This window comes from Pseudopipra pipra, chromosome 16 (assembly GCF_036250125.1).
Source record: "Pseudopipra pipra isolate bDixPip1 chromosome 16, bDixPip1.hap1, whole genome shotgun sequence".
In the NCBI taxonomy this organism is placed as follows: domain Eukaryota; kingdom Metazoa; phylum Chordata; class Aves; order Passeriformes; family Pipridae; genus Pseudopipra; species Pseudopipra pipra.
This window is the reverse complement of record NC_087564.1, coordinates 16,115,110-16,127,794: the sequence shown is the minus strand read 5'-3', so window position 1 is coordinate 16,127,794 and position 12,685 is coordinate 16,115,110. Positions and strand designations below refer to the sequence as shown.

At 55.7% G+C, this 12,685-nt stretch overlaps 1 protein-coding gene across 2 annotated transcripts in view; it reads right to left on the bottom strand.

Annotated features, from left to right (window-relative positions):
- Positions 1–29: 29 nt before the first annotated feature.
- CACNG3 (calcium voltage-gated channel auxiliary subunit gamma 3) overlaps positions 30–12,685 on the bottom strand; it is a 28,198-nt gene continuing 15,542 nt past the window's right edge. For both annotated transcript variants that reach the window (XM_064673467.1, XM_064673466.1), the window contains 3 exons: positions 5,171–5,254; positions 2,610–2,750; positions 30–1,511 (listed from right to left, as the gene is read on the bottom strand). In XM_064673467.1, the coding sequence (XP_064529537.1) occupies positions 1,000–1,511; positions 2,610–2,750; positions 5,171–5,254 (737 nt within the window). In that variant the 3' untranslated portion in view covers positions 30–999. The remainder of the gene's footprint in view (positions 1,512–2,609; positions 2,751–5,170; positions 5,255–12,685) is intronic.

The window sequence follows — 12,685 nt, the reverse complement described above, 5'->3', positions numbered from 1 at the left end:
GCAGGGTCAGTGTGACCTATGCAGCCAAGGAACTTGCCAAACTGGACTATTTTATTGTTGTTTTTCTCACGGATCTCCCAACCATTAGGGAATCCCCCCATCCGCGTGCGGCCGCAGCCCAGCCGGCCCCAGCTGCTCCCGCAGCACCACGATCACACTCTGCCTCCTTGGCTGTGCCCAGACAGTCATCTCTGACTGCTGTGTATCAACTGTAGGGAATTAATTCATTTTCTTGCAACATTAGAGGTGAATTAAACGCTGGATACTTGCTACCAGTCACTGGAGAAATTCTGCTCCTGAGTCCTTTCATGGGAAGGAAGAAAGGAAGGAAGGCAAGAAGGAAGGAAGAAAGGAAGGCAGGAAAGCAGGAAGGCAGGAAGGAAGGCAGGAAGGAAAAAAGCCCTTTCAAGACCACAGAAAATTGCAAAAGGATGTTTCTTCCAACCCGACATGACAAAATTGAATTCCAAGCTATTTAATGCATGCACGAAACGCCATAGAGGAACCCAGCCCGAGCACTCCGTCCAGCACGACAGGGAAGGGGGTTTGGAACACGAGCATCGCTCCGGCACCAACTCAGTGCTTCCAGCTCCGGACTTCCAGGCGATTCCACTTAAGTGTAACTACCGGGTTAAGGGTTCTCACGGACAGGGCTATCGCCAGCATTTCCATGGACACACAGCTACGGGAACACTGCGGTTATGATCACACGAACGATGGAGACCTCGGGAAGCCGCTGTCCCGGGGGGTTGGAACCCCACTCAGTCTGCGGGGCGCCAGGGCCAGGGTCCCAGCACGGCCCTGTCCCCTCCCCACCGGGGGTCCCGTCCCCCCGTGGCCGCAGCCACCTGGCCCGGCCGGTGGCTTTTCCAGGAGTGAAAAACCAGCCCCGCAGGCAGGGGCTTGGGGAGCCTCTGGGTTTGTCCTTAAAAACGGGGTTTCACGGGTTACACCATCACAAGGGTGATGCCATGCAGCCTGCCCACAGCCCTGCCCGCCTCAGACCGGCGTGGTTCGTCTGTTGGCCGGGTTGTTGTGCAAAGACTCCTTGAACTCTTTGGGGATGGAGTTATGGACCTGTAAAAAACCGTGGTCCCGCTCCGAGTTAAGCAGTGTCCCCATGGTGACCTTGGAGGGATCCCTGGAGAGGGTGAACATGGAGATGTCGGTGGAGGGGATGGTGCTGAACCCCTTGCTGATGGGTGACATGTCCCGGGAGCGGGGCTCGGTGGAGCGGGAGCTGGACCGCCGGCGGAAGCGGTACCTGTAGGGGGGGAGGCGGGTGAAAGCCGACTTCTTCAGCAGCTCTGAGTGGGACCTGGCGCGGATCTGGCGGTGCTTCTCGATGTACATGTGCACAGCAATCACCCCCACCATCTCGGCGATGATGAAGGACAGGGCTCCGAAGTAGAAGGACCAGCCGTAGGAGTAGCTCTTCTTGGAGTCGCTCTGCCCCGGGTCCCCCGCGTTGGCCGAGATGTAGACTATGATCCCGATGATGTTGCTGAGACCTGCAGGGGAGGACGAGGGACAGGCACTCACCTGAGTGGCAGGAGCGGGATGGGAGGATGTGTCCCCATGGGCACCAGCCCCCTGCCAGCACACTGGGGCCAAACCCCCTCACAGACCTCTGCTATCCCAGTATAACTACATAACACCGAGTATATCTGTATGTTCCTGGATATTGGAAGGTTAGAAGGAACAACCACTATTTTGTTTAGAAAAAGGACATTTCAAGAGCTCGTTGTGCTTTGCTTTGCTGAGCAGAACCACAGGAGCTCGGTCTGTGGCCAGAGCAGAGACATCCCAAGGGGCACAAAAGGATCCCTCCAGCACAAACCCCAGCTTGCAATGACCCGTGGGAGCACAGGGAAGCTGGAATGGCTCCAGGTCTTTCCATTTCTGCTGGAGCTTGGAGGTTTTATTTGAGATGGGGGCAGTTTGTGCCCTGCCAGCAGCCAGTGGGGCTGTGCTGCAGGGCTGGGGAGTGGCTGGTGCATTCCCGGATTTACTTAATGAATCGATTATGTTCTCTCTGCTGTTTTCTCATCTGCATCAGCAGCTCCTGCCAGCCAAGGAGGGAGAGTCATTTGTCTCTTGGTGGGGAGAAGAAAAACACAAAATAGAGCAGTTTCTTGAGACAAAGACATTGTCACACAATAATCAGGGGAAGTGCTGGGGAACAGCACAGAGAAATGAGTAATCCAGCAGGAACGGCCTCTCCAGAGAGTGATTTCCATGTAGGACTGCGGCAGCCCCTCTGCCTGGTGCTGCTGCTGCCAGCACAGTGCCTGCTGACCAACAGGCCCCCCTGAGACCTGTCTGGGGGCTGGGTAATCCCCCAGTGGGACAGCTGCCACCCTTCCCAGGCTGCAGCACCTGCGCGGATCCTGCTTGGCACAGAGCAGGGTGGACACTTGAAGTGCTGTCCAGCACGGTGACCAAGGCCACAGACCCCTGATGGTTTATCCCTGCAGTGGGGATTTTCCCACCTGGATGGGACAGCTCACAAACCCCAGAATCTGTGTGGATGGCCTGGAAGGACCCACGCCCCGTCTCTCAGTCGCCCCTGTCCCCCCAGGCTGGCAGAGCCCCCCGGCAGCTCCTACCTGCGGAGACGAAGAAGATGCCGGCGCTGAGGATGACGTTGTGTTTGCTCTTGTAGAACTCGCTGGCGGCCACACACAGGCCCCCGAAGAACAGCAGCCCCACGCTGAGGATGGGGAAGACACTGGATGCTCTCACTGCACCTGTGGGACAGGGAGCAGGGCAGGATCAGCTCCTGGGGTGGGGGCTGCCAACACCTCCCCCCCCAATGCCTGCACCCGGGAGGGAGCAGTGCAGGGGCATGTTTGGGGCTGCCAGGAGGGTGGAGAGACCCAGCACAGGTCCCCACTATGCATCCTCTGCTTGTCATGGAATCCTGGAATGGTTTGGGTTGGAAGGGACTTTGGAAATCATCCCACCCCCTGCCATGGGCAGGGACATCCTCCACTAGCCCAGGTTGCTCCAAGCCTCATCCAACCTGGCCTTGGACACTTCCAGGGATGGGGCATCCACAGCTTCTCTGGGCAACCTGTGCCAGGGCCTCACTGCCCTCACAGGGGAGAATTTCTTCCCAGTATCGCTATTGCTCCAGATCCCAACACCAGCCCTGCAGGCCTCGTGATTCCAGCCACAAGAACAGCTTAATCCCTGAATTTCTTTTCCCCCCACCTCCTAGGCTATTTTTTCCAGCCTTGTCACACACTCAGCACCAGCAATTTACCTTCCCATTACCAAACACACCACCCACAGTTTTCAGCTGTGGATGTGCCTCTGGAGTCTGGGGTGGCAGAAACCACACAGGTCTCACCAGGCTGGGGAGGAACTGCCAACCACAGGGTCAGAAACCTTTCCTGTAGGGCCCAAACTGTCACAGCTGCTTTGAAAGCCAAAATTTGCAAACTAATACACCTCAAGTTCAACAAAAAGTAATTTTCTGATGTAGAAGAGGAACATTTTCAAAATGAACAGAGAGCCCCTGGAGCCCAGCACAATGCCGTGGCCCCGGCACTGGGCTCCATCCCACAGGATCAGCTCTGGCAGCACCAGTCTCTGCATGCTTGGGAGTCACTGACCAGGCCCTACACAAAGAAGGGTCTTTCCTGAACTGATCAGCTTCCAAAATGACAGTAGAGAGTAATGAATACAGCAAATCACTACCTGCTGCACCAAAAATACACTGTGCCTTGGTTTGGGCTCTCATCCCTCGATTAGGGCTGTTATTAAAGCACAGAAATACAGAGAGGCCCCATTAAAATGCCATTCTGGGGGCTTTAAAATAGGCTTTTTACTTTAAATGTGGGAGGGGGTGGGAGAATTTCAATGCTAATCTCCTAAAACTGCAAACCTATTCCATCAAAACCCCTCCCCTCTCTGTTTGGTGAGCAGAGCTGTAGAAACTGGGGAGTTCAGAGCAACATCTGGCTGAACAGTAGCTAGGTCAGGGAGGGGATTGGGGCTGAGCACTGGGCACTGGGCACAGGGCCCTTCTCCTGGGATTCCTCCCAGCCCCAGGGGCTCAGAGAGCACCCAGGGCTGCCACCGCCTCCAAGGCTGCCACGTGCTCCTGCTGCCATATGTTCTTGTTTGGAAACACAGGTGTTGGAATGAACCCTCAGCTGTGCAGGTTCCACAGCCTGTCACACACGTATGTGGCTGCTGACGGGCTGGGCAGTCCTTGCCCGTGTGGCTTTGCACTTTGGGGCGTGTCATTTGTGTCCAGGCTCTGTCACCAGGTGTCCCAGGGCATTCACACACGTGTCTGCAGAGCACTGAAGGGACTGTGCCCCTACTCTGGGGGGTCAACCTCACCCAGCCTCAGGGGTCCCCATCTTGTGCCCTGGAAGGGGAAATTTAAGTTAGATATAAGGAAGAAATCCCTCCCTGGGAGGGTGGGGAGGCCCTGGCACAGGTTGCCCAGAGAAGCTGTAGCTGCCCCACTCCTGGAAGCGTCCAAGGCCAGGTTGGACAGGGCTTGGAGTGACCTGGTCTAGTGGAAGATGTCCCTGCCTGTGGCAGGGAGGTAGGACTAGATAATATTTAAATACTAAGGTCCCTTCCAACCCAGGCCATTCCAGGATTCTGTGACTCTCTGTGTGGTTCTGCCCTGAGGGTTTGCTCACACCAGAGACAGGAGAACCTGCTTTTCCCAGGAGAGCTGCCACTTTGATTTTCCTGTCTCCCTGCACTTGGCTGCCACTGCAGAGCACGTGGCAGATGCTCATTGTGCTCTCCCAGCAAATCCAGCCTGGCTGGAGACTCTGGGAACAGGGACACCAGCAAGAACAGAGCATGAATACAAACCCCTGTAGTGCTGCACCACAGACACACGGGGTCTCAGTCCCCTCTGGGGGGACCCCAACAAGCTCAGGCCATGCAGCAGCTCCTGGGACTGGCCATGGGGACGGCAAGTGCCAGACAAATGTGCCACTGACACGTGGCTGTGTCGGGTAACCTGAGGGTCACTGCTGCTGCACGGGCAGCCAGGGGGGCTGCGACCCATCAGCCTCCTGCCAGCAGGTTGGGGGGACCTGCTGGGTGAGGCTGGGGGACTGGGATGGGGGTGCCCTGCAGGGGGGGTTAGGGGGTGCCCAGGGAATGTGCACTGTGGGGAAGCAGAACTCACGGAGGAGATACTCGGCCGTGTCTTGCTCGTAGTCTGCATCCTCAGGGAAGTGGTCGATTTTCTTGCACACTCCTCGGAAGGTTCCTGGGAACACACAAGCCAGGAAACACTCAGACCTCCCTGCACTGGCTGGAGCTCTGCAGGATGTGCAGCAGCCCAGAGGCCTGGGTGTTTTAAATGGGGAAACTGAGGCACAGCCTGGGACTCCTCTGAAGGGGCAAGGTGAGGTGAGAGGAACTGCAGCATCTCCCTAGAGAAAGGGGAGCCCCCTCATCACAGTGGCACTGGAGAACGTGATCAGGTCATGCTGTCTCTGTCCCCTCTCCCATGGGACCAGGAAGGACGTATCCCCAGAGGACAGGGCTCCAGGCAGGAGAAGCCCACCCTCACAGTGTCCTGCACGCTCTCAGGCTGCGCTCAGGGGAGCTGAGCGTCGTGACAGGCATCAATTAAAGCTTGGAGATGAAACTCTGGAGGAGGCAAGCTGTCATCCAGAGGGAGACACGGCATCCGAGGGAGAACCGCCTGCTCCCGTTGCTTTGGGAACTCTGGGAGAAGGGGATGCACTGGGCACAGCGAGGACACACCAGCTGCACAGCACAGCCCCCAGCCTCCTCTTCCTCTCAGCTTTTGGTTTCCACCCACGTTCTCCCAGTATCCAGAGCCAGCAGGCTCTGCCCCACTCACCCCACAGTCACCCCCCAAGTGTCCCTTTGCTCTCCAGCCATCAGGCACTGCCAGAGTGGGGCTGCACCAACTGAGCCCTGCTCTGAATGGGCACAGGCAGGGCAACGTGCCCGACCGCCCAGGGGGAGGGGGTGGGCAGGGGGGCAGCCCCAGCTCCACTGCAACTATCTCACGCTCTGACATTTATTTTGGCTCCTTTATTCCCTCTGTTCATCAACTGATGCTCGTTGCCATGACAATGCTGAGCCACCTGACACACAACTTCAGCCTCCAAACACATACCACAACAAGGCTGAAATCCCAAAAAGCCCCCTCTGACCTCCAAAATGCTCCCTGAGGATAGAGTCCTGCCTCAGGGAGTTGTGGCTGGAAATGGCTCTGGGGGTGAATGAAGCAGCTGCTCAGGGTCAGCTGGGCTACATGGCACATCCTCAGCCATCAGCTCCCCATCCCCTAGTGATGGCAGATGAAATTCCAGGTATTCCTCTCCCAGCTTTATAGCTGGGCCTGGGTTACAACAGCAATACCACATCATGGACAGCAAAGAACTGGATTTTGTCCAGGTCCTCAGCTCTTGGAGTCTCCTGCTCTGTTCACATTTCCTTAGCAAGAACTTGAGGCAGCAGTGATGCCAGATTACCTGCTCCTGGATCACTGCTCCTGGCTGCCTCTGACCCTGCCAGATCCAAGGCCACAGCAGTGAGCTCAGGCAGAGGATGCCCTGCTCCAGTGCTGGCCAGAGCAGGACTCACTGGGACGGTGTCTCGCTGGGATGTGTCCTGGCTCAGGTATGGCTCAGCCACTTGCTCTGGGCACTTGCAGCCTCAGCCCCTGCTCAGGCCTCGCCTGGGCACACCTCGCCAGCCCCAGGTGTGGATCCAGTGGTGGGCACAGCCCTGGGCACGGCACCAGTGTGGCTCACGCTGGCCCGGGGGGCTGCTGCCTCCCACCCCAGACACCTCTCCCCATGCTGACAGCAGTCAGACCCCTCTCTCAGCTGGAAGCACACCAGGCTGGTGGTTCCAGCACATCCCAACCTGCTCCCGAGTCCTTTCCCAGGCGCTGGCCGTGCCTGTGCTGCAGCCCCAGGCTGTGAGAGTGAATCACACCCCGGGGTTGGTTCGTGTGCCAGGCGAGCGCCAGTGCAGGCAGCGCTGCCGCCAGGACTCGCTCCCTGCTCGGCTGTCTCGGTGCTGGATCTGCCTAATTTCCTCTCCCTATTAGTATGAATCCCAATTAGGCAGCTTGGCTGATCTCCACACTTCCCTGCCGGAGCCCAGCACGGCAGCAGCCGGCTCTGCCTCGAGCCCGGGGCTGTGCAGGGATCCCGACCTGCTGACTCCCTTGGCCCGCCCCGGCACCGGGCAGCACAGAGGAACTACACCTGCCCGTCCCATCTTCCAGCTGGGTTCTGCTCCAGAACCCCCAAGTGCATCCAGCAGGTTGACAAGCTCGGCCTGCTCATGCAAGGACACGTGCTGGGCTCCCCCAGACCCACAGACAGGCTGGGATGGTTCCTGGCCAACAGGCACCAGCAAGGAGACATAAGAACAATGTTCTGAATCAGCTGGAGATGTGCCAGCCCCAAAGCCTGCAACGTAATCCTTTGCCACATTCCACAGCTCTTCCATTTTACATCCCTGTTTCTTTTCCAGAAAAGCATCTGCAGTTGCACAACCCACCACTGCCTCAGTGCTCTCCTGTGGCCAACATGGACACGTTGGCAGTGAGAAATGCTGCTGCCATGTCCAGGGAGAGAGGCACAGCCCTTGAGGTGGCACTTTGAGCCTGAACAAGTCAGTGAACAGATCAGCAACATCACCAGAGTAAGTGCCTGGGTGAGCCAGGCAGAGCAGGTGGGAAGAGGAGCACTGGGGATGAGCTGTGCTCTCTACCACCAAGACACTCATGGTGGCACAGGGACAAGCGTGTTCTTCAAACACTTGCTGTGTGCTGTGGCACTGCACACCCTGCCCAGGCTACGTTAGAACCTCCACCATGAAGCCAGAGCACCTTCTGACTCCCCTGCAGCATCTTCCACACGGACAACTGAGCTGCTCCAGAGAGAGGAGCAGCTGGAGGAGCTTGATCAGGAGCTGAGACTACCAAGCCCCAGCTGGGGTCTCCTGCTCTGCCTCTCCCTGGCCCTCCTGCCTTTTGGGGTGCCAGGGGTACCTGGTCATGGCAGGGTTAGTGTGAGCAACCCCACCTCTGCCACCAGCTGGGTGCTACCTCTCTCCTTACCCTTCACAGCAGCTACACACCCATGGCCAGGAGCAGAGCACATCCACCCATGCTTTGCCCCACCTTCACCCAGCTGCAGGTCAAACTCTCCATGCAATGGTCTCACTTTAATCCAGGGTTGCCCTGAGAACCTGCAGGCATGGCAGGGAAGCCCTCTCCAGCTGGGAAATCTTCTAGGGCACGTTGTACGTGTCAGCAGTGGGACCGTGGGCTGTGTGGTACCTGCAGCGTGTCCCTGCCCAGCAGCTCCAGGCTCCCTGCAGTGAGCCCTGTCTTTAGGTGACACCAGATTCGATTTGGAAGCAATGGACTCGTCCAGCACACTTTGCAGTCACTGCTTTCTACAGGCATCCCTTCCCTTCCTGCCTCACCCACAGGGCTGTTTGCATCCCATACTCCGCAGAATCCTTCGATCCCTTTCATCCCCCCCAGCTGGGAGCTCCACCAAGTGCACATTGGATAATGTGAGTGGTGGCTCCCCCCGGAGCCCCCGCTCCCCCCAGAGCCCCTGCTCCCCCCAGGGCAGGGCGCTGTGGTTCCCCTGCTCTGCTCACTCGTGTTTGGCTGCCTGCACTGAGCTCCCGGCCCGCAGTTATCGGCGCATGCAGAGGCAATTAATTGATTTGATCTCAGGTCGTTTTCCTCTCAGAGCCCTTTTCCCCAGAGAGGGCCGGGGGGAACAGGGAGGGGGTTGCAAGGGAAGTACGATGGTGTAAATATGGCCAAGAATATCGATCCCAGCCCAGCGAGCCAGAAGACTAAAGAGCTCCAGTTACGGTGTTAAAATCTCATTACTTTTCATCCAGTGGAACAGTTTTTCAGGGACCATTCTGGGTGTTACTAGTGTGTGCAAAGGAAGACTCAGGCTGGGGAGGATGAGCTAAGACCGCTCTTAAATGAGAACAAAATTCCTCACTTCCCTAATTCTGGCTCAGCCAGGGGGAGTCAAGGTCACATTCCAGCCCTCAGCTCTCTACTCCTCCCAATAAATCCAAGTGAGTTATCTCCCAAGTTGTGGTTTCCAGTAATGGCCTTCCTAAAGACACTACATTACACCAAACCCATTTGGAGGCAATGGCAGTCATTGTGATCTAAGTTCTCTGAAAAATAATATTTTGGAGAACCAGAGGTCGGAGCTGAGCTGGGAAGTGCTGGGGTAGGAGCCTGTGGCACATCCCAGAGATGCTCAGGGTCTGCACTCCCTGAGTAACAAGAGCAAGATACCTAAATATCTCCAAGGAATTAAAACTTCAGGGCTCATCTTTTTTTACTTCCCACCCACCTCCCAGATGCTTGGAGAGATGGAAAGAAATTCATCTGTGTTCCTTCTCTTCCCCAGCTCCAGGCTCTGCGAGGAATCCTGAGGCTCTTTGCACAAGGTCCCTGGTGTGAGATTGCAGAGCCCTGGGGTTTTGAGTCTTTGTTAGCCATGGCCAGCACCCAGTGGCCACTGTGAAGGGCTCAGTGGGTGGCATCGAGCAGCTCCTGACCCCTGGGAAGGGCTGTGGGGGTCCCAGCAACCCCCCCAGCACCTTGTTTGCCTCCCACATTGCTGAATTTTCAACACAGCCCAATTTCAAAGACACACAGCAGCTTAGAAAAGCATCAGGGAAGGCTGGTGGGATGGCTACAGACCCCTGACCTACAGCTCAGAGCAACACAGCTGGAATTGTTGCTGGAGCCAAAGACAAGAGGTGCTAACCCCCAGGGGTTAGCAGGGAAGACTTGGGGAGCCAGGTGAGGGACCTGTCCTGGCCATCATCTGTGACTCCTCAGACTGTTACTGTCACCTGCCTCCTCACACAAGCATCTGCTGGCCTCAACTCTCCTGGAGAGTGGCTGAATTAAGGCAAAACCTGTGTGTTCATTCAACAAAAGCCCCAGCTCTGCACTACCCTCTAGCCAGGATCTCCCCATGTCGGGATGGGTGCTGGGCTCCCCAGCACCTGGCAGTGGGAGGAATCCTCCTCCTCAGGACTGAGTTCTCCTGCAGCACATCCCCATCACCCCGGCAGCCCCACACCAGCTTCCCACCGCGGCACCGGCGTAATCTGGCTCCATCTCCACTTCACACCCTCTCCCCCTCTCTGCGGTGGTGGTTTGTGGCTGAGCAGAGGCACCTACACAGATATGCTTGTTCTGAAGGACTTTTTTCCTGTTTTTGTAAAAAAAAAAAAAAATAACAGTGGAAAAAACCCAAGTCAGATGAAAGGAGCGCAGGAGCGAGGAGGCGGCAGAGGTGGCTCCGCTGTGCCGGTCGGACGCCAAGGCCAGCGCGAGCACACGCCTGAACACACACCGGGGGGAAGAACCGAGCCCCCCGTGCCTCCCGACAGCTCAGCAGGGTGTGGGGAGCAGCAAATGCCCCTGACGGGCATCCCCACGGGGGACACCGCGGGCACAGCCTGGCACTCGCGCCAGGGAGGGCTGGGAGCTCCCGCCAGCTCCAGTCCGCGAGGTGCCAGCAATCGGCGCGTGGCACAGGGACTGCACTCCCTCGGTGGTGCTAAAAGGGAAAAAAAATAAAAAAAAAAAATCTACATTTTGACAGTGACTCATCATCTCCCATTCTGGAATCTGTGGGGTTGGTGCAACCTACACAAGGCAGTTCAGAAAAGCAAAACAATTCTGAATAACAGAGGAGGAGAAAAAAGTTTGCAGCTGATGGGTAATTTCCAGCCCTCCGCTCCGAGGGTTTAGCTGGGTTTTCTCATTAGAAAAATAGTCAGGTAACGCTCTGGAGCTGCTTCCAGGGGCTCCCCTCGTGCTCCCCGGGGCTTCCTTCTTCCCTCCATCTTGCCACCTTCCTCTTTCCATCCTTCTACATTTCTGGAGCTCATGGCAGGGACACACCGCGCTCCTGGGAGATGCCGGGACCGGGTAGGAAGGTGCAGGGGGCTGAGGTGAGTGTGGGGGTCCAGGGTGGCCCTTCCCTGCTGTCCCCGCTGTGGCACAGCGATGGCAACGGGCAGCAGCTGCTGATGCCGGGAGCCCTCACATCGTGCTGGGGAGGAGAGCACTCATCAGCATGTCTAAGGAAATCATTTCATGTTTTATCTTTAACAGTGAATAAACATTGATTTTTATTTTAAAAAGTAATTGACATTCCTATGAGAGTGCAATGAGCACTGGAGCAGCCAGAATCAGCGTAAATAAGCCATGTGCTAGAAATTAATGAGCTTCACTGATTGAGTTTATCTGTTTAAATTAATACAATTTTAGCAATTAAAAAAAATAATGATCTTTTGTTTGTTTGCCTGCTTGGAGATGTTGATGGTAAGAGATGGGGCAGAGCAGGAGCCCTGGCCCCAGCTGAGCATCCCAGTGCCTGAGGCACCAGGACCTCTGTCCGTGCAGCCAGAGCAGGATCCCCCTCTTCCTTGTTTAATGAACATTTTAGATTCACTCGGGTTAACTGATGAGCTTCTGGGAAGGGTTTGCCTTCCAGCCTCCTCCTTGGCTGTAACAGGGATGGCCAGCTCAGCCCTGGACATTCCTGGACCACACAGCTTTTTGCTAACAGGATTTGGGGAAAGTGGGTCCGTCCTGCACCATGGGAGCTTGTGCCTGTTTGGGAAAGGGGACTTGGGCTCATCTCCATCCTCTCCTTCCCACCACTCCTGAGAACTGGCTAGAGCTGGCAGAAGCTCACAGTCCACTACTGGTGTGAGTGCCTGGTCTTTAAGGTCCCTTCCAATCCAAACCATTCTGTGATTCCATGACTCTACCATCTCAGCCACCAGCTGGACAATTAACAGAAGGATCCAGACTCACTCATTTGTAGGAGTGAGTATGACCCACGTGGTGTTTCATGGCCAGAACACTGAAAACTGATGATAAAAACTGCCCAGATGGGACCAGAGGGAAAAACAAGAGTCAAGAGTGTAAAACCTGAGATCCTCTGGTTAAACAAGCTGCCAGTAATTCAGACCAAGAGAGTCTGTAGGAGTGGGTGCTCCGCTGTCTGCTCACACCCCGAGCTGTGCCAGAGGCCGGATCATCCCCAGGCTGCTTAAGCACCTATTTATACTAAGGAGGAGAGAAGCTGCGTTATGATGGGGAGCTGGAGGTTTCACTTCACCAGTATTAAAATGTCCTCTGAATTTCTAAAAAACCTATAAATGACAATTTCATAGCTGTGAAGCGTGGCATCCAGCACAGGGGAGTGCTATTTTCGACTCTGTGTTGACAGCTGAAGGGGAATGGATCACAGAATTAAAAACTAGTTGCAGCTCAAGTCCAAGCAATCACGGCTTGATTACACTTCTTATGGGCACACAGAGGCAAGTCCAAGGCACCAGCACAGACTCCCAGTGCTTTGAGAGGTCAATTCACAGAGCAGAAAACAATTATAAGCCAAATCAGTTAGGAGAATGGATTTAAGCATAAAAGCACGACTGTGAATGGAGAATGATTTAAGAGTGTTTTGCCCCAAACTCCATCACCACGATGGGAGTTTGTATTGGTATAGAAACTGCCTGGCTAATATGTAAACAGCTATAAAAATAAAAACAGGCCCAACAAAGAGTAGAAAGGAGATATTCATAACTCTGAATATAAATCAGCAGCACAGAATTGTAGAGC